The 17,368-nt window shown below is 38.4% G+C and overlaps 1 protein-coding gene across 1 annotated transcript; it reads left to right on the top strand.

Moving 5' to 3' along the window:
• Positions 1-1,377: 1,377 nt before the first annotated feature.
• Positions 1,378-2,463, top strand: LOC306772368 (4-galactosyl-N-acetylglucosaminide 3-alpha-L-fucosyltransferase 9-like; the record flags this gene model as incomplete). The annotated part of the gene is made up of 1 exon (XM_079261812.1): positions 1,378-2,463. The coding sequence occupies exon 1, from the start codon at positions 1,381-1,383 to the stop codon at positions 2,461-2,463; it is 1,083 nt and encodes a 360-aa protein (XP_079117938.1). The 5' UTR covers positions 1,378-1,380.
• Between the last annotated feature and the right edge of the window lie 14,905 nt (positions 2,464-17,368).

Genomic DNA, 17,368 nt, shown 5'->3' with positions numbered 1-17,368 from the left:
GCCTCCACAGGCTTGTACTGTAGCCACAAGGCATGATAGATGATCACCTCATCCACTCCTGTTTTTATCCTGATCTGGCTTAAGTTGTTGAAAAACTTAAAAAGTCAAAAGATAAGGAGTATGGATTGAAGTGAAAAGATTAATAAAGTTTAATGAGCAGAGAATAAAATGAACAGAAGTATTATACACTGCAATTTGGAGAAACTGTTCAGACGTCTGATCAAGAAGAACTCTGGAGGGTTTCTGATCTGAAAAGGAGATAAGAAGCTTGTATAAACCTTAGGGAGAGAAACGTCGATGGTCGTCATAAATCTATGCTTACTTGAACATAGGATCCGTCAACTTCTCCAAGGCTGGCACTGCAGGCTGTCTAGCATCTTTCTTAGATGATTAGCAGAATGACCTTCCTCTTAAACAATCTCTATATAGTTTTATGGCTAGTTAACCATAGGCTGAAGGATGCTACATGTCCTTTGCGTTGTGGAGGAGGACAAAACAGTTAAGCTGAAGACACAGTGTCCTGCTAGGAAAGTACATCGGTCTACCTGATTTCATGTTCAGGAATGTTTCAAGAAAGAGGCCCCTCTAAAACGAGCAGTACAATACTGTATAAGGTTTAATACTACCGTATAATGTAACATATGAGATTAATTTATAACATGAAGTACCTTAGGAAGAAACATATATGAAATTTCCACTGCACTTATCAGACCACATGACCTTCTTCTAGTGTCCAATCTTAACGTCGTCAAGCAAGTTGAAGTATTTCTTTTCTGGTTAGCCCCACTTATAAGTGTTTTTTATGAACCACTGTTGATACCCAATCCCTTAAGTTCCCTTCACTTTGTGAATGTGGAAATGCTGTTACTTCCACCCCTAAACATAGCTCTGAGATCTACTGTTGTTTTATAATAATTTGACTTCACCATTTTTTTAAATTATCACCAATCACAATCATTCAAGATTTTCATTCAACCACATTTTTTTCTTGAATCTGATGTTTTCCTCATTATTCTCCCAGTTTTCATAAACCAATTAGAGAAGTTTAGATGTTTTCTTTGTTTGATGTATGCCAGTAATTTGATCACTCTGAAACAGACAAACTTCTTGTCCATGACTATGGGATGCATCTTCCAAAACTATTGCTGGCAACTATAACTTGTTGCAAGCTTAAAAATGATTATCCATGAAGTGATTATCCAATGGGATGCCCTTCCCTAATGTAATTAGTTAAACCCAAGTAGGATTTAATTACTTTTCTTTGGTTTTTTTTACATTATAATTTTGTGTGAATTTCGTATAACTAGTTTTTATGTGGAATCCTGTTGGTAATGACTGTGTTCTGATTTTCTCTATTCTCTTTTGTTTTTAGGCCAGAGTATGCCATCAGCAACTTTTCACAAAATTCTACGACCCCTTTTGCTTGGTACTTTCATTCTGGGATGCTTTGTGACTGTATTTTTGATGTATTTTAAGCCATCCACCAGCTGGCTTTACGGTCCAATAGATTCGACAGTTTCCACAGACAGAGTGAAGAATCTTTTCTCCACCAAGAGTGATAAAAATGTGACTACTGTCCTGATCTGGCTTTGGCCCTTTGGACAGACCTATGATCTGAGTGCCTGTAGCTCTCTTTTCAACATCGAGGGGTGCTTCATCACAGCAGACAGGAACCTCTACAACAAATCGGATGGGGTCGTCATCCATCACCGAGACATCTCCAGTGACCTATCCAACCTGCCGCCTCTACAGCGGCCATCATTTCAGAAGTGGATATGGATGAACTTGGAGTCACCGTCTCATTCATCCCAGCTACCTGGGATCGAGAACTTGTTCAATCTCACGCTCAATTATCGTCAGGATGCTGACATTGAAGTGCCTTATGGGTCTATTGTAGCAGCAGAGACAGAGGAGGACTTTGTGCCACCTAGCAAAAACAAGCTAATCTGCTGGATTGTAAGCAATTGGAACCAGGATCATGTGAGAGTTAAATATTACAATGAGTTGTACAAACACATTGAGGTTCATGCATATGGACAAGCCTTTGGAGAATACATCTCTGACCAAGACTATTTCCCCACCATAGCTAGCTGTAAGTTCTACTTGGCTTTTGAGAACTCAATCCACAAAGACTACATTACTGAAAAACTGTACAACCCTCTCTCTGTGGGCACAGTGCCAGTAGTTCTGGGCCCAGCTAGGCAGAACTATGAGAACTTTATTCAAGGAGATGCCTTCATCCATGTTGATGACTTCACTTCACCCAAGGAACTGGCAGAGTACCTTCTACTTCTGGACAAAAATGAAGAAATGTACCTGAGTTACTTTGAGTGGCGGCGGCACTTTAAAGTGAAGAAGGCCTATTTTTGGGCAGAACACACATGCCTGGCTTGTGATTATCTGAGAAGGCACAAAGAGTACAAGGCATTTAATAATCTTGACAAGTGGTACTGGGGTGGATAGGGGCTTGAGAGGCTGCAAAAAAGTTTTTTGGTGAAATGACACTCATTTTAAAAAAGTGTGACTCAAGAAATAGATTGACTTATAAGTGAAATTCTATATGTAATATTTAAGTATGGCATTATGATAGAAAAAAAACATTTCATCTGTGCTAGTGATACAGTCACCTATGCAGTGTACTGAATTGAAATGTGAAGGTAGTTCAACAGTGTCATGTGCATATTTTTTTTAGTGTAGTTGGCTTTTTCTCCCATACTTGTCAAGTTTGCATTTGCACTGATAATCCAACTGATACCTGTCTTTACTCATGTAATGACTGCCAGATTGCTATTGTATTTTGTAACTGTAGTGTGCATATGACGGCCATTACCTCAGTTGTCTTAAATTTCACTCTTCTGTTAAAAGAAAGTTACTATATATTATACTGCACGTAGAGTCTTTGTGGGTGGTGGTGGAGTACAATAAAAAGTAGTTGCACACTAACAAGAAGTTCCAAAACACCCAAAACCAATGCTTTCTAAATTTAAAAAGTTGACAAATGTTCAATTGGCCATGAAGAGAATAATGTCAACACAGAGCTGAGGAATGCGAATCAAATATTTTTTTGTGCTCTGTAATTTTATCCTCTTCAATTAGTTTAGATATTTACACTATTATTATTATTTTCCCAACAAAAATTTCCCAACAAACAGTAGTTCAATAAGGTAAGATCTTTTGAAAATATGTAACAACATTTAGTGAAATGTAAGAGTTACATTTTTGATCATTTCATTTGACAATTACAGTTCAATGCATCTTATTGGGGAGGCAGTGATATGGGAACTGCCATGTTCTAGACACTGGTGGATAAGCAGAGATAACAGCGGGCAAATAATTGTAAGAGGCAGGTTGCACAATCGTCAGCCTGAATGGCGTTTGGCAGAACAGAAGACTATTTTATAAGACACATGATCAACGTCGCACTACAAAATGATGGTTCAGTATATGTGGATGTCACATCACTTTTATAAATCTTAAGATAACTTATCAACAATTTTAATGCACTCAACATTATAACATGACAAGTACATTTTAAATTTAAGATCAAAACCATGTCAACATTTTATGCAAGTTGTACCACCATCTTCTTCGACAGTCATGACCAGTTTTAATTTTGCTGTTTATTTTTGTCAAAGGGACCAGCATGTAAAGCGAGATCATTTTCATATTTTTATTCTTATAAGACCTGATCCTTAAATTCCATGATTAAACATATTTTTGGACCTTATCGCTGAATTGCAGCTACTACAGATGGAAATCCTTCCTGCATGTTCATCAGTCTGCAGGAGTACCAATGCTGTTTGCTTTCAAGCAGGAAAATGTGTGTGCTGTATATATTTTTTATAGTCCAAATTTACTTAACAAAGTGCAAATGTTGTTAGGAGGTGAGTGGGATTCCACAGTACCTTTGTGAGTAATGTTTGCTGCTTTAAGACTATGAATTAAAATGAAAGCCAAGAGACACTAGAGGTGAATAAACAGCACCAAACAGCAAGTTTGCATCCAGCAAGTTTTCTTTTGGTATCAGGTGGTAATCCTGTTGGCATTATCTTCACAAAATAAGTTGTGCCAAAATTCAAAATAAATAAGCACTGGTTTTAATGCAGTGCATTTGGCTGACTTAGATGGATGTTATGTGAATACAGAAACTGTCATACAAGGCTCAACTGGTCCCACAGTTGATATATATGAAGCTCTTTCTTATTGTTCATGATGTACATAAATGGAAACAAAGCTTTTATGTCCAGTGTGTTTAGAGACTTTGATGAACAAAAGGGTTTTTATTCTGATTGTTATCTGTCGCTTATTTTTTTTTTGCTTTCTCTCTTTTTCGTCACCTAAAGAAACATGATGATCTGTGGCTTCTTTGTCTCTCCATCTGAGTCTGTGAGTGCGTCTCAACACCAGTGAGTGTATCAAAACATCTCTGGATGCTTTCTAACCAGACATTGACTTTTTTGGCAACCTCAAAAACTGTCTACCAGGTGGAATTAAATATGGGCGGTTTCCCCAGAAACAGTAATATTCAGTAAGGGAGATAACCAGTGACTCAAAGTCAGTTCAAGTTTTTTGCCAAATCATTGTATTTTGCCAAATGTTGTGTTTTAAGTGTAGATGTCTGATAGTGTCAAATGAAAATAAAGGATATTGACAATTGACCAGACATGAGTAAGGCATGTAGTTCTTTTGGAAAATACACATCTGATTATGTACAACTAATCATTTTAGACTAAATAATACAAAATCAAACAAACAAAAAAAAAAATCAAGCTGCAAATGGTCAGTGAAAACAATAAACATGTCATGGTCTACAGTTCCACCATGCCACGTCTGTGTTCAGGGTGTATTTTCACTTCATTTTCTCTCACCATGGTATGCCGAGACTCTTTCAACCAATCAGCCTTCAGCCCACCTGCTTTGCCTAATCGCTTCCCTGTCTAATCTGTGCGCAGCACTGAATACACTTTTTCCAGTCACTGCTACTGAGAGCCTTGTGCCAATAGTTGTCCAACAGACTTTCCTTACTCTTGTTTGCTTTCAGTTGCCAACCAAGTCTGAGATAAATCAAAGGTACTAGGAGTGCTTCTGCCAAAGTTAAGCACACATTACCTCTGGTAAAGGACACAAAAGGCTCATTTATCTTCAACACAGAAAATAGATGCAAAGATTAACAGACAGTTAAATCCATCTACTGGGTCGCTTATGCATGCAATTTTGTCTTTGTTCAAGGGACTTTGCCATCTTTAACTTGAAGCAGAAAATGGACGAATGCCACCAGAAATTGTGGGGGCAATATTGAGCTGACACAACCAGCAAAAAATCAGAGAATAAGAAGAAGAACAGTAAGAAGATGATGCAGAAACTGCTAAACAAAAAGCACCCAAAGAAGCACCTAAAAGCATTTAAAAGCAAAAACTTAGTAATTTTATTCTTCCACTTCTTATGTTGTTTTTAGATTATTGTAAACAACTTTATAACAATGCATTACAGCTGCCAATCGGTGTCAAGACACAGAGACGAACAGTGAACTCAGCTCTGCCCTCCAGTTGAGGAACTGACTTCACAGCTATTGCAAGTTATAGATGCATGGAAATATGAGGGTGGCAAAGTATAACAACTTTTGAAAGAGATTTACCCATTTCTGTACATAAGGAAGCATAAATGGGTCTTAAGTTGCTGCTGCAAGAAAAATTAAGGTAACTGAAGTAGAGACATTGCAGTTGGAAATAGAAACTCTAAAAGAACTGTGCAACTTGGTCTTTAATGCTTGGTCACAATTGGAGCATGTGGCACTAAACAACAGAACACTCATCTGAATAATATTCAGCTGCAAAGCAAAAATTACAGAAACTTGAGGATATGGGAATTGCAATGCTCCTCTGCCTCAAAGACAAGACAACTGAGCTCCAGGTTGAGACAACAGCTGACCATGTAAATGAGCCTCAAACGCCACCAAAGAAAAAGTAAAATAAGCCTGATGACACAAAAGGCAATGCAAAAAAATGAAAGCCTCTTCGGTTTCAGCCACCACATAATGCTGAAAGTGAAAACGAGATTCAGGCCACCATAGTCATCCACAGAATGGCAGTCTCAGATTCACCACTAGATATCACCTCCCCTCTTCGACACAAGGAATTTAAAATATCAGGACAAATTAGAGAACCAAAATACAAAGACCTTCTTCCATTTTCCTGTTTATCACAGAGGATTGAGTGTGGTCTCCCCAAAGGCTTTCCAGAGGCTGAAATTTTGAATGCTATCATAAGACTCATTGTTCCAGGGATGCAGTTGACCACAGCTTTTAAGAAGGGAAATGTGACCTCCCACTCCACACCCAAAGAATGCTACTCTGTTGTCACTACCCGGAAAAGAGTGCAGTTATAAAGCAGTTGTCATTAAAAATGCAGAGCATAAAAGACACACCTCAGAGCTTCCCTATTTGTGCTCTAGATTTAAGACAAAAGATTAGATTTGCATGACACAAGTGAGAGTCAGGCCTAAAATAGCTCCAGTGCAGAACATGTTTTTTCACACAGTTATGACCAGCCTGCAGAATGATAACATAAACTTTGACCCGCAGGCATTTCTGGAAAAAAGCAAGCATTTCTGATAAACTTAGGCTTTTAAATTCAAAATCTTGTGGAACAGATTTACTTCCATGACAGCAAGGCAAGGCAAGTTTATTTGTATAACACCTTTCATGTACAAGACAATTCAAATTGCTTTACATAAAACATTAAAAGCATTACAGAAAAAAAGCATAAAAGAAAATACAAATAAAAAAATCACAATAAAATCATAGATTATATTAAAATAAGTAAAAGCAGATTTAAGTAAAAGTTACTGTGTAGATGTCATGCATAGGTGCATGAGAAAAGAAATGTTTTTCACCTGGATTTAAAAGTTTCTATATTTGGTGAAAGTTTAATCTCCACTGGCAGCTTGTTCCAATTGTTTGCAGCGTAACAGCTAAATGCTGCTTCTCCCTGTTTAGTCTGGACTCTGGTCTGGACTAGTTGACCAGAGTCTTTGGATCGAAAAGCTATGCTTGGTTTATATTCTCTGAACATATCACAAATGTATTCTGGTCCTAAACCATTCTGGGATTTGTAAGCAATCAACAGGGTTTTGAAATCTAACCTGTGACTGACTGGAAGCCAGTATAAATATTTTAAAACTAGTGTGATGTGTTCAGACCTCTTAGTTCTAGTTAAAGCTCTAGCAGCAGCATTCTGGATGAGCATCAGATGTTTAATGCTCTTTTTAGGAAGTCCGGCTAAAAGACCGTGTCACACTCAACACAGAATACCGCAAAGAAACAAACAGTCTATCATCTACATATGTATCCAGAGCTTGATAGTCCAACTCATTTCCCGGATAGAGCAGAATCCAGTCATTGTCCATACCATTACTTGGTAAGCATGGAAATGACTGTCATAAGAGCAAGGAAATAACAGTTTCCAATACAACTCCCAATAAGTGTCAACATTCAGAATGTACTTGATTTTCAAGAATAAAGGAAAAGCTTCAGTGTGTACATGGCCTACTACAAAAACATCCTCAGTGGCATATTTGACACTACTGACAGATATAGGAGACACACGCTGAAGCACTTTATCCTGAAACTGCATATGTTTTTTGTTTTTTTATGTTTTTCACAGCATTAGGCCTGGTCCATGCAACTTAGCAATATTATCTTCTCTTTAATCTAGAAATAATCTTCAAAAACTCAAAATACTGACCAGTCATACACTTAGTTTGCAGCATCTGACCTTCATTGTCTGGTGTAGTAAATGACTGTTAAGTAGTACTGCTGTCATCACTCAACTCTGCTCCAGTTTGTAACATTACAGCCGCGATAGTTTTTTTTTCCTCCACCTTTCCTCTCATCCAAAGCACGTCCACTTCAATGTAAACTCAGCAAGCGTTGTGCGTCTAAACTGGTCTTAACAATACATTTCTTTTGAGGCGACTTTTTAAAAATCTTTTTTATTAAAATCATCAAATATAAGTTGTAATATGTGGTGAAGTCGTGAGAGGATATACTGATTGCTGAAGAAAGCTGGTAAGAGTCCCGGTATGCACTATACACTGTAAAAAATAGTTCAGGTACGGTAAAGTGCCGGTACTGCGTACCGCTGCATACCAGCCCACTAAAAGCACTGCTGCTAACAATAGTTTTTGTCACGACAAACATTTTTCAATGCTGCAGGTACCTTTATGGTTAAAATGGTACAAATTTGTACTTTATGTCACTTTGAACCCTTTTTCATACTCTGAAGGTGTGCTTCTGGTCTCTCAAAGGCCAGTATTCTACTTTTGAGAGAACATTTCTTTAAAATGTACCTAAATGTCCAGAAATGTCCTTGTCTTGTACCTCTATTTTTGAGAGTGTACAGTAATCCAGTCTGCTGGAGATGAATGCATAGATGAGTTTCTCCTGATCTTTCTGGGAGACTAAACTTTTAATTCTGTTGATGTTTCTCAGTTGGTAAAAAGCTGTCTTAGTGACAGCTTTTATGTGGCTACTGAAAGTCAGATCTGAGCCTATCAACACTCTAAGATTACAGACTTGATTGGTAGTTTTGAGAGCTCGAGTCTCCAGGTGTTTACCAACGCCAACCCTCTTCTCTTTGCTACCAAACAGAATAATCTCAGTTTTGTCTTCATTTATTTGGAGAAAATTCTCTCTCATCCAGGTGTTTACTTGCTCCAAACACTGGCACAATAAGTCTATTGAACTGTGGTCATCTGGTGACAAAGACACATAAAGCTGCGTGTCATCTGCATAGTGTCATGTTTTTGCCACCCTGATCTCCTGGCGCTCATCATTGATTACTCGATCCACCTGCTGGCTTCCTAATTGCCTCTGCTACCTCATTCAGTTCACCTGGTTTCCTTTTCTCTCACTGCCTACTTAAGCTCCCTCCAATCCCTCCTTTTCTGCCAGATAATAATCAGACCTATGTCTAGTTTTGTTCCAGCGTTCTACGGATTGTTCCTCAGTTGCCGACCCTCTGCTTCATGCCCCTGGATTACCCTCCTTGCCTTGCCCTCGACGGATACCACTACCTTTCGGATCTTCTGGTTACCGACCCTGCCTGTCTTTGGATCTCTGAGCCTTGTCTTTGCCTGGATGAGTATTTTGCCATCCTGTTTACCTCCCAGGTGTTGCCTGGTTTCTTCTGCAGACCACTCCCCTGGACTGATCTTCTGTTCATACTCCTCCACCAATAAACTGGTGATTTGTCCAGAACTCCCTGTGTGTGGCTGAATTACGGATCCTCAGGGTAACTCATTACACATAGCTGTGATAATTGATATTAAAGTTCTGTATTATTTGACCCAAAAGGAGCATATAAAAGTTGAACAGAAGAGGTCTAAGGACTGACCCCTGAGGTACTCTGCAAGTCACGGCCACTTGCTCAGATCCATAGCTGTCAATTGTAACAAAACAACTCCGGCCTTCTAAATAGGACCTGAAGCAGTTAAGGACCACTACAGAAAATCCAACCCAGTTTTTCTAGCCTGTCCAACAGAATTCTGTGATCTACAGTATCAAATGCAGCACTGAGATCCAGCAGAACCAAAACTGACACTTGACTAGAATCCATATTCAACCAAATATCATTTAAGACTTTGACCAGAGCCGTTTCAGTGCTGTGATGAGGTCGAAAGCCTGACTGGAATTTATCAAGATTTTCACTTTCATTTAAGAAGTCATTAAGCTGATTGAACACAACTTTCTCAATTTTTTTGGATATAAAAGAGAGGTTGGAGACAGATGTATAGTTGTTCATTACAGAGGGATCCAGAGTCCTTTTCTTTAGGAGTAGCTCAATAGCATGCCCGTGAGCTGTTGACAATAAGCAGGAGATCACTTTCTACAGCATGTTGTTGATTTCAGATGCAAACCTGTTGTCGAATTTTTTAATCAATCATATTAAATTCTGACATAACATCAGAACTGTTTAGGAGGATTTGTAAGTTTTTCTATCATAGCAAACAGAGTGCGGGAATTGTTGACATTCTCGGTGCAACAGTATCCATCACATTAAAGATTTTCAAATTGAAATTATCCAGGAGTCCATCAACTGACTCTGCAGTCGTTGTTGGCAACAGAGCTTTGGTAAACTCTGCACTTATTCTTTCATTAATGAACCTCTTCTTAACAGAGAGGCAGGCTGTTCTGGGTGATCAGTAAGTTAAACATGATACAGAAATGGTCTGACAAGGCCAAATCAGAAACTGCAACCGAGGAAACATCAACACCTTTAGAAATAACCAGGTCCAGAATGTGACCTCGAATGTGGGTCGGTTCTTTTACATGTTGCCTTAAACCAAACATGTCCAATACAGAAGAAAATTCTTTGGCAATACCATCTGCTAAATTATCTATGTGAATATTAAAATTACCTGATAAGATAAAGTTATTAAAATCAGTAGAGATAACAGACAGTAATTCTGAAAATTCATTAATAAATCTTGCACAGTGTCCTGGAGCTCTGTAGATGATAAAAAAAAAAAAAAAAAAAAGATTTTAGGAAAGCCTTTTAAAGTAAAACTAAGATATTAAAAAGAAGTAAAATCACCCAATGAAATGTCTTTACACTGGAAAAAAATCTTTAAATAAAGCAGCTTCTCCTCCTTTTCTCCCATATTGTCATTTATTTATAAAACCAAACTGAGGAGGTGATGTTTTATTAAGTACTTGTACCTTCTGTCAGCCATGTTTCTGTTAGAAATAGAAATTCTAATCTGTGAGAAATGATGAAGTCATTTACTCACAGTGACTTATTGGACAGAGATCTAGTATTAGATCTCTGTCCAATAAGTCACTGGCTAATAAGTCATAAAGCTAGTAAAGCTAGCTTCATGGAGTTTACGCTGGTCTCCGTTGTATGCTGACTTGTACACGGCACAGTTAACAGTAGGTCTACTACAGCAGGGACCTTGAACACATCATGGCACACTATCTTCGTTTTGAACTCTGCTACTGCTTTGTGAACATTCTGCACATTGTCCTGTGCTCTGCTCTGCCAGGACAGATGATCTAAGAGGAGGACGGGGAGGAGGAGGACGGGGAGCCCTGTGTTTCTTAACAGATGGGGGTCGTTGGGGTCTGGACTGGGACAGTGACATCTTCTGGAGACCTTGGGTGATGTGGAGTAGTGGATCTGATGAGGGGGGAGAGCTGGGTGTTCTTTGCCTCTCTTCTATGTCCTCATCTCTTTGCTCATGTTTGGGTTTGCCGTCCCAACAGCATGACGCAGATGAGCACCAAGTAATCTGCATCCAGATAGATTTGGATGCACTCCGTCAGATCTGAAACGTTCCTTACAGTTCCAAAAGATGTTGAAGTTATTAATGAACTTTATCCCACGGGCCTTACATGCATTTGATAGCCATGTGTTCAGACCCAGAAGTCTGCTGAAAACTTCAATTCCTTGTGCTATAGGACCACACCACCAAGTGGCTTGTAACCACTCATACCACAAACAGCAGAACCCAAATCCAGAAACAGATCATACTCCATCTAAGTTAGCATCAGCCTATGGCGACCCTCCATTGAGACACAGGGCAGCTCCAGTCCCTACAACCGAACAAGGTTATCTTCAATGCCTTGACACGCAACACAGATACGTTCAAAGCCCTGCAGCACATCACAATTATCCTCATGTTCCTGTAACAAAATATGGCTACCCTCCACCCACAAAAAGTGTGGCAACTAATGTTCTCTTCCCAAAGCTACACCATGGTGAAGAAGGATATGCTTCAGCTGTCAGCATGAAAATTTGGAAGACTCCACTAACTGCTTTAAGTGTGGCAGCAGCAAACACCTTTTAGGCGGTTTCAGAATGGGAAGATGAGACAATGTGTGATATATAAAAGTATATTATTCCAAGGCATGTAAATATAAGAACTGCAATGTTCACAGGAATCAGTTTTGAACAACTTCATTATTAGCCATCCTAGCCAAAATCTTAAAAGAAAAACCAAGTCAAAGTTGCACTATTAGTTGTAAAAAAAAAAAAAGAAAAAAAAAAAAGAAAAGGACTCTGGGCCACAAGTGACTATGGTTAATTAACAGTGGAAAACAGATCATTTACCGCATGTGACACTGAGACATCTTTCTAAAATCTTTGAGGCTCATGAAACTTTAAACCTCATTGCAGCTAATGATGAATACATCCCATACATTAGATGTATAAAAGGTAGCATTTAAATTAGCTGCAGATGCAGGAGTTGTAACAACAGAAATCATTGTTTCTACCGAAATGATTAAATGCAACAGACTCTTTGAAATGTCCCCATACCCCCATGTGAAAATCAGAGTTATAACTATCAAATATAAGAATGGCAAAGGAGAGAAAGATGAACTTGGTTGTCCAACTTGTTACAGTCTTGGACTCCTAGCCAGGCCCACATGCAGATGTGACCTGGTGCAACAATATGGACTCCTTTAACCACGGGTCATGTGGCCAGATTCTGTGTAGACCCCCATCTTGTATGGGTGATCATAGACTTTTGATGGACTGTTTTTCATCAACAAACACACACACACTTTCATGGACTCCTGTGACATTGGACACACACACTGCTGGACTATTTTCTAAAGGGAAAGTACCCATAAACACAGATACACTGGTGACGCTGAAGAGAAAATGCTGACACATTCATAATGTAATGTTGAAGCAGTTGATGTCACAGTAACTGTCAAAGTTTTGGTATCCTGTTTGGGGTTTGTAGCTCTTGTAGTCTTTAGTTCTGGTTTCCTGATTAATTTTGTTGTTTTCCTTCCTTGTGTTTTCGCATTACCTTCCCATCTATCCATCTATTAGCCTAACTGATTAGTCCAATTAAGGGTCGAAGGGAAACTGAAGCCTGTCCCAGCAGTCTTTGGGCAAAAGGCGGGGTACACCCTGGACAGCTCGCCAGTCCATCGCAGGGCCACACAGAGACAAACAACTACTAACGCTCAATTCTATGAGCAATTTAGAAAAACCAATTAACCTAACATGCATGTCTCTGGACAGTGGGAGGAAGCCGGAGTACCTGGAGAAAACCCACGCACACACAGGGAGAACATGTAAACTCCACACACAGAGGCCACTGCCCAAACCTTGTCCCAGCCAAGGATCAAACCAGCAACCTTCCCAGCGATGTTGACCTTCCTATTTATTAGTTCACCTGGTTTAATGTAAGTTCTTTCAATACAATTCAATCCTGTGTCTTGTTAGTGTTCCTTGTCTGTGTATATATACAGCTGTTAGTTTTAGTTCTCAGTTGCTAGTTTATTGTCATTGTAGTTAGTCTTCCTTTTAGCCATTCCTGTGGTCTTTCTTGTTGTGGTTTCTGTTGGCCTTTTGTTTGATTAAGAAATCATTCCCTGCCTCCTGCCTGCCTCCTGCATTCTTCTTGCCTGCACCACTCTCAACACTGTGACATGTACGCATTACACAGCAAACACTCCCTTAAGGTCCTGGTCTCCCATTTGGTCGAGATAAATTTGCAGTAAACCTGTCTAAGCCATCTCTACCAATTGGTTTGGGTATGTAAAAACCAAACTACATTATTTTTAACATCTTCTTTTTAACATCTCAACCATTTGCTGAAAAAAAAAAATCTGTTTGTTCTTGTCCAAAACAAATGGAAAAACACAAACATTTTTCTGGCCTTGTTGTTAGTATGAAAGTTGAAGGGTTAAGGACTTTGGGTGGGCCAATTCATTATGTGTGGACTGTGTAGCATTGCACTGTATGCACTAAATCAAATCAAATCAAATCAAATCAAATCAAATCAAACTTTATTTCTTAATCACATTTCATGCCATGGGCAGCACACTTGCTTTACAAGATAAAAAACCAAGTCATAAAGATTAAGAATAAACATTGACACAAAAAGAGTTCATAATAAGACATTTAAAAATAATCAACAAACATACTCAAGGTTTCTGGTACACACTCATACGCACACAAAGACAGACAGCAACCCCATCCCCCACCCCACCTTTTCCCCGTCTAAATGACATGACTGCCTAACTACTGTCACTTTAAATGAACATAGGTATAATAAATAAAGAAGATAAAACATGAAGTTAAGTGATAAAGATCTGACTTGATACTGATGTGAGGAAAAATATCTTTGGGCTCTATCCACACCAGGAGCCAGTCCCCATATGCTCATAGGGGCCGCCGCAGTGCGGGACACGGTGCTACAAAACAGGAGCAGTTGCCATGGCAACAGCCCCCAGACCAAACAGGCAGTGCTCCTAGCATGGGGAATCTCCATAAGGAGACCACTACAGTTAAAACTAAAATTAAATAACCTTAAGAAAGATCCGTAAAGCAGCAATAATGAAAATACACATAAAATTACTTCCCAAAAAAATAATGTGCTAAAAAGAATAGGTTAAATAACATAAAATAACGATAAGTAAAAAAAAAAAAAATAATGAAGCAATTAAATAAGTAAAATAAAGTAAAATTTAGTTAAATGCTAAGCTAAAAAGGTGGGTCTTGAGCCTCTTCTTAAAAACATTAACAGTCCCTGCGGCCCTGAGGCTCTGTGGCCTCACCGTATGTTTTAGTTCTGACCTTAGGAACAACTAAAAGGCTGGTACCAGAGAACCTCACGGTCCACAAGGGCTCATAATTAATGAAAAGGTCAGATAAATAAGAAGACCCAAGACCATTAAGGCATTTATAAACAACTAAAAGAATCCTAAAATCAATCATGAAATGCAGAGAAATCTAATGCAGTGATTTTGACTCTGGTGTAATGTGTTCCCGCCCTCTGGTCCTCATCAGAACTCAAGCTGCTGAGTTCTGGAGCAAATGGTAACTGCCTTGATTATTGAATGTCGGAGACGATTTGTGTTAAAAGTGAGTGTGTTATGGTTAGCACAGGAAATGTGTTGCTCCTACTCAGTCATAACACACAAGATATGGTGGCATTGAAATTATAACTTGTTTTTGTTTTGGATTATTCATCTTTACTGGGATGCATTACATGCAGACTGCAAGGCAGGAAAGACAACAATAGTCATGATCCTTGACCTCAGAGGCAGCATTTTAAATCAAAACTGCAATCCTGTATTAATCACTGTGTGGCCAAATGAAAGGGGGAAAAAGAACTTCAATGAACAGGATCCAGAAATATTGGATCCATGTTGGGGCCTAAGCTCATTCACTACCCACATATCCTGAGCTCCTATTAAATTTAATAAAATGCAGCAAACATGTATTTTGTTTATTCATTTTCAGTGTCTTAATTTCAAGTTTGATTGGATTTTAGATTTATTGACTGTAACAAACGCAAAATAGTTGGAAAAGAACCACGTTTCAGTGGCATATCCAAGAAATTTTGAAATGTGTGGCCAAGATAAGACAGACATTACTGTTGGGTGGCAAACTGACAGATTTCACTCACTGTATTGTCCATTAGAATCATGGATTTTGATTGCTATCAGTGTGGAAAAGACAAAGAGTGTCTGCAAACCCCAATATAACAGCTTTAAGCCTTTTCTCATGTCGAAAGCTATATAAAAACATAAAACAAGCAAAATACCTAATAGTAAATCTTTATTTGTTAAATCTATACAAAGGCTTTACTTTTAAAAACAAACTTAAAATGCACTATAGAAAGAAAACTGTGTCTGTTCGATTATCCTGAGTCAAACATGTAGCATCTATGAGATAAAATCTCTAGATGTAGTGGAACTGTATGTTGTACACACTTAGATTTGGTTAGGTAAACTAATGAAATTATGGAAACATTTTCTACCTAAATCAAATGCTTTTATTTCTGGAGAAATAATAGTTTTGTGAACTAAATGTAAATGTGGGGCAACTTGATGTATTTGGCTGTAGACATCATCTTCTGCCACTATAATTAACATACTGGTCTGGCACCCTCACAAAGGTTTTATGGTGTGGGAGTGGTTCTGCTGAAAAGCTGACTTGCTATTTATTAACAAAGGGTTTAAATAACACAATTCTTTTACCTGCAGGTAAATAGTAATGAAGAAAAAACTGTGAGTGATACTGACAAAGATGAAAAAAGCTCCTTTGTTTATACTCTGAACTTCTGTGGCTGTTTGTGTAGGAACAAGGAAGTGAATAGAACAAAAGAGGAGACTCTGACCTCAAACAAGCAGGTGTTCAGAGCTTTAACACCTGAAAGCCCAATATGAACAAATGTTGCTAAACAGACATGAAGCTAAATTAGTTTATTTTTGTTCACATATCTTTTTTTGTGTTGTTTTGGTTGCACTGTAGCGTTGAGGAAAGATATTCATTAGAGGGAGGTTCTCATCAGGTAACTTCACTCCTCCACCAACCCCTCCTGTTACTTTTTCCTGGGTGTGGATAGTGGGCAGGATGGCCATGCAAAGTAGAAAAAACTTAGACGACAACCCTCCACACGAGCTCCTACACACACCAATACAGTCAGCATTTGTAAAATGATCAAAGCTCTCTGAACAGCGGTCTTCTCATCTTCCTCGTCTGTTCTAGCTACTTAAGGTAAGACAAGCTACACACTCCTCTTCTGCACAGCTGTACTCTTCTTCCACTTCTTGTAGCACACATAAGGACCACTGAAAAGAAACATCCACCTTTCAGGGTCTCTGTTAGTACTTGTTTTACAGGATACCCAGCTCCACAAGTGGGTCACAAGAAATATGTGCATAGAACATGTTCAGCTTTGACAAATGGAACGGCAAATAGACAACCATGGAATCACACACACACACACATACACACAAATGAGCAATTTGCTTTTTATTTAACTTTCAAATTTTTAAATCCTGATAGAAAGTCAAAATGAAAGCTATTGAAATGTTACATTCAACTAAAAACCATAACAATTTAAGTTCTCTTTTTTTTCTGTCAAAACACTTTCTGCAACACTTCCTTCCAATCAGCTGAACAAGTTTCCCAGTAATGGTAGATAGTGCCCACCTAAAGTTTGAATAAGTTAGAAGTTACAATGTAGGTTTTAAGATACAAGAGACACATTTAAGGGAAAAAAAATTATGAAAAACTAAGGAACTATATAGACTGAATCAATAGTTTAACATCTACTAAATTCTAACAAGATAGAAGCTGTTGTGCAAACATCCCATTGAAAAAAAATTCAGAGCTATAAAACCAACTTTAGTGTCATAAGGAGCTGCCAGTACACACATTTCATTCTGTGACAATTATTCATTAATTGTTAACTCATGCAGTCAAGTATTGTCAACACACCCAATGTTTAGCTCTTGTACAAGAAACAAATGATTAAGTAACATTTAATTTATAAATTATACAAATTGACAAATTGACTAGGTCCTGATCAACTTAATGAGGACTTCTACATATCT

This window comes from Telmatherina bonti (assembly GCF_933228915.1).
Source record: "Telmatherina bonti genome assembly, chromosome: 22".
Taxonomy (NCBI): domain Eukaryota; kingdom Metazoa; phylum Chordata; class Actinopteri; order Atheriniformes; family Telmatherinidae; genus Telmatherina; species Telmatherina bonti.
Note: the sequence above shows the minus strand (reverse complement) of the source record. Positions and strands in the feature narration are given on the sequence as shown.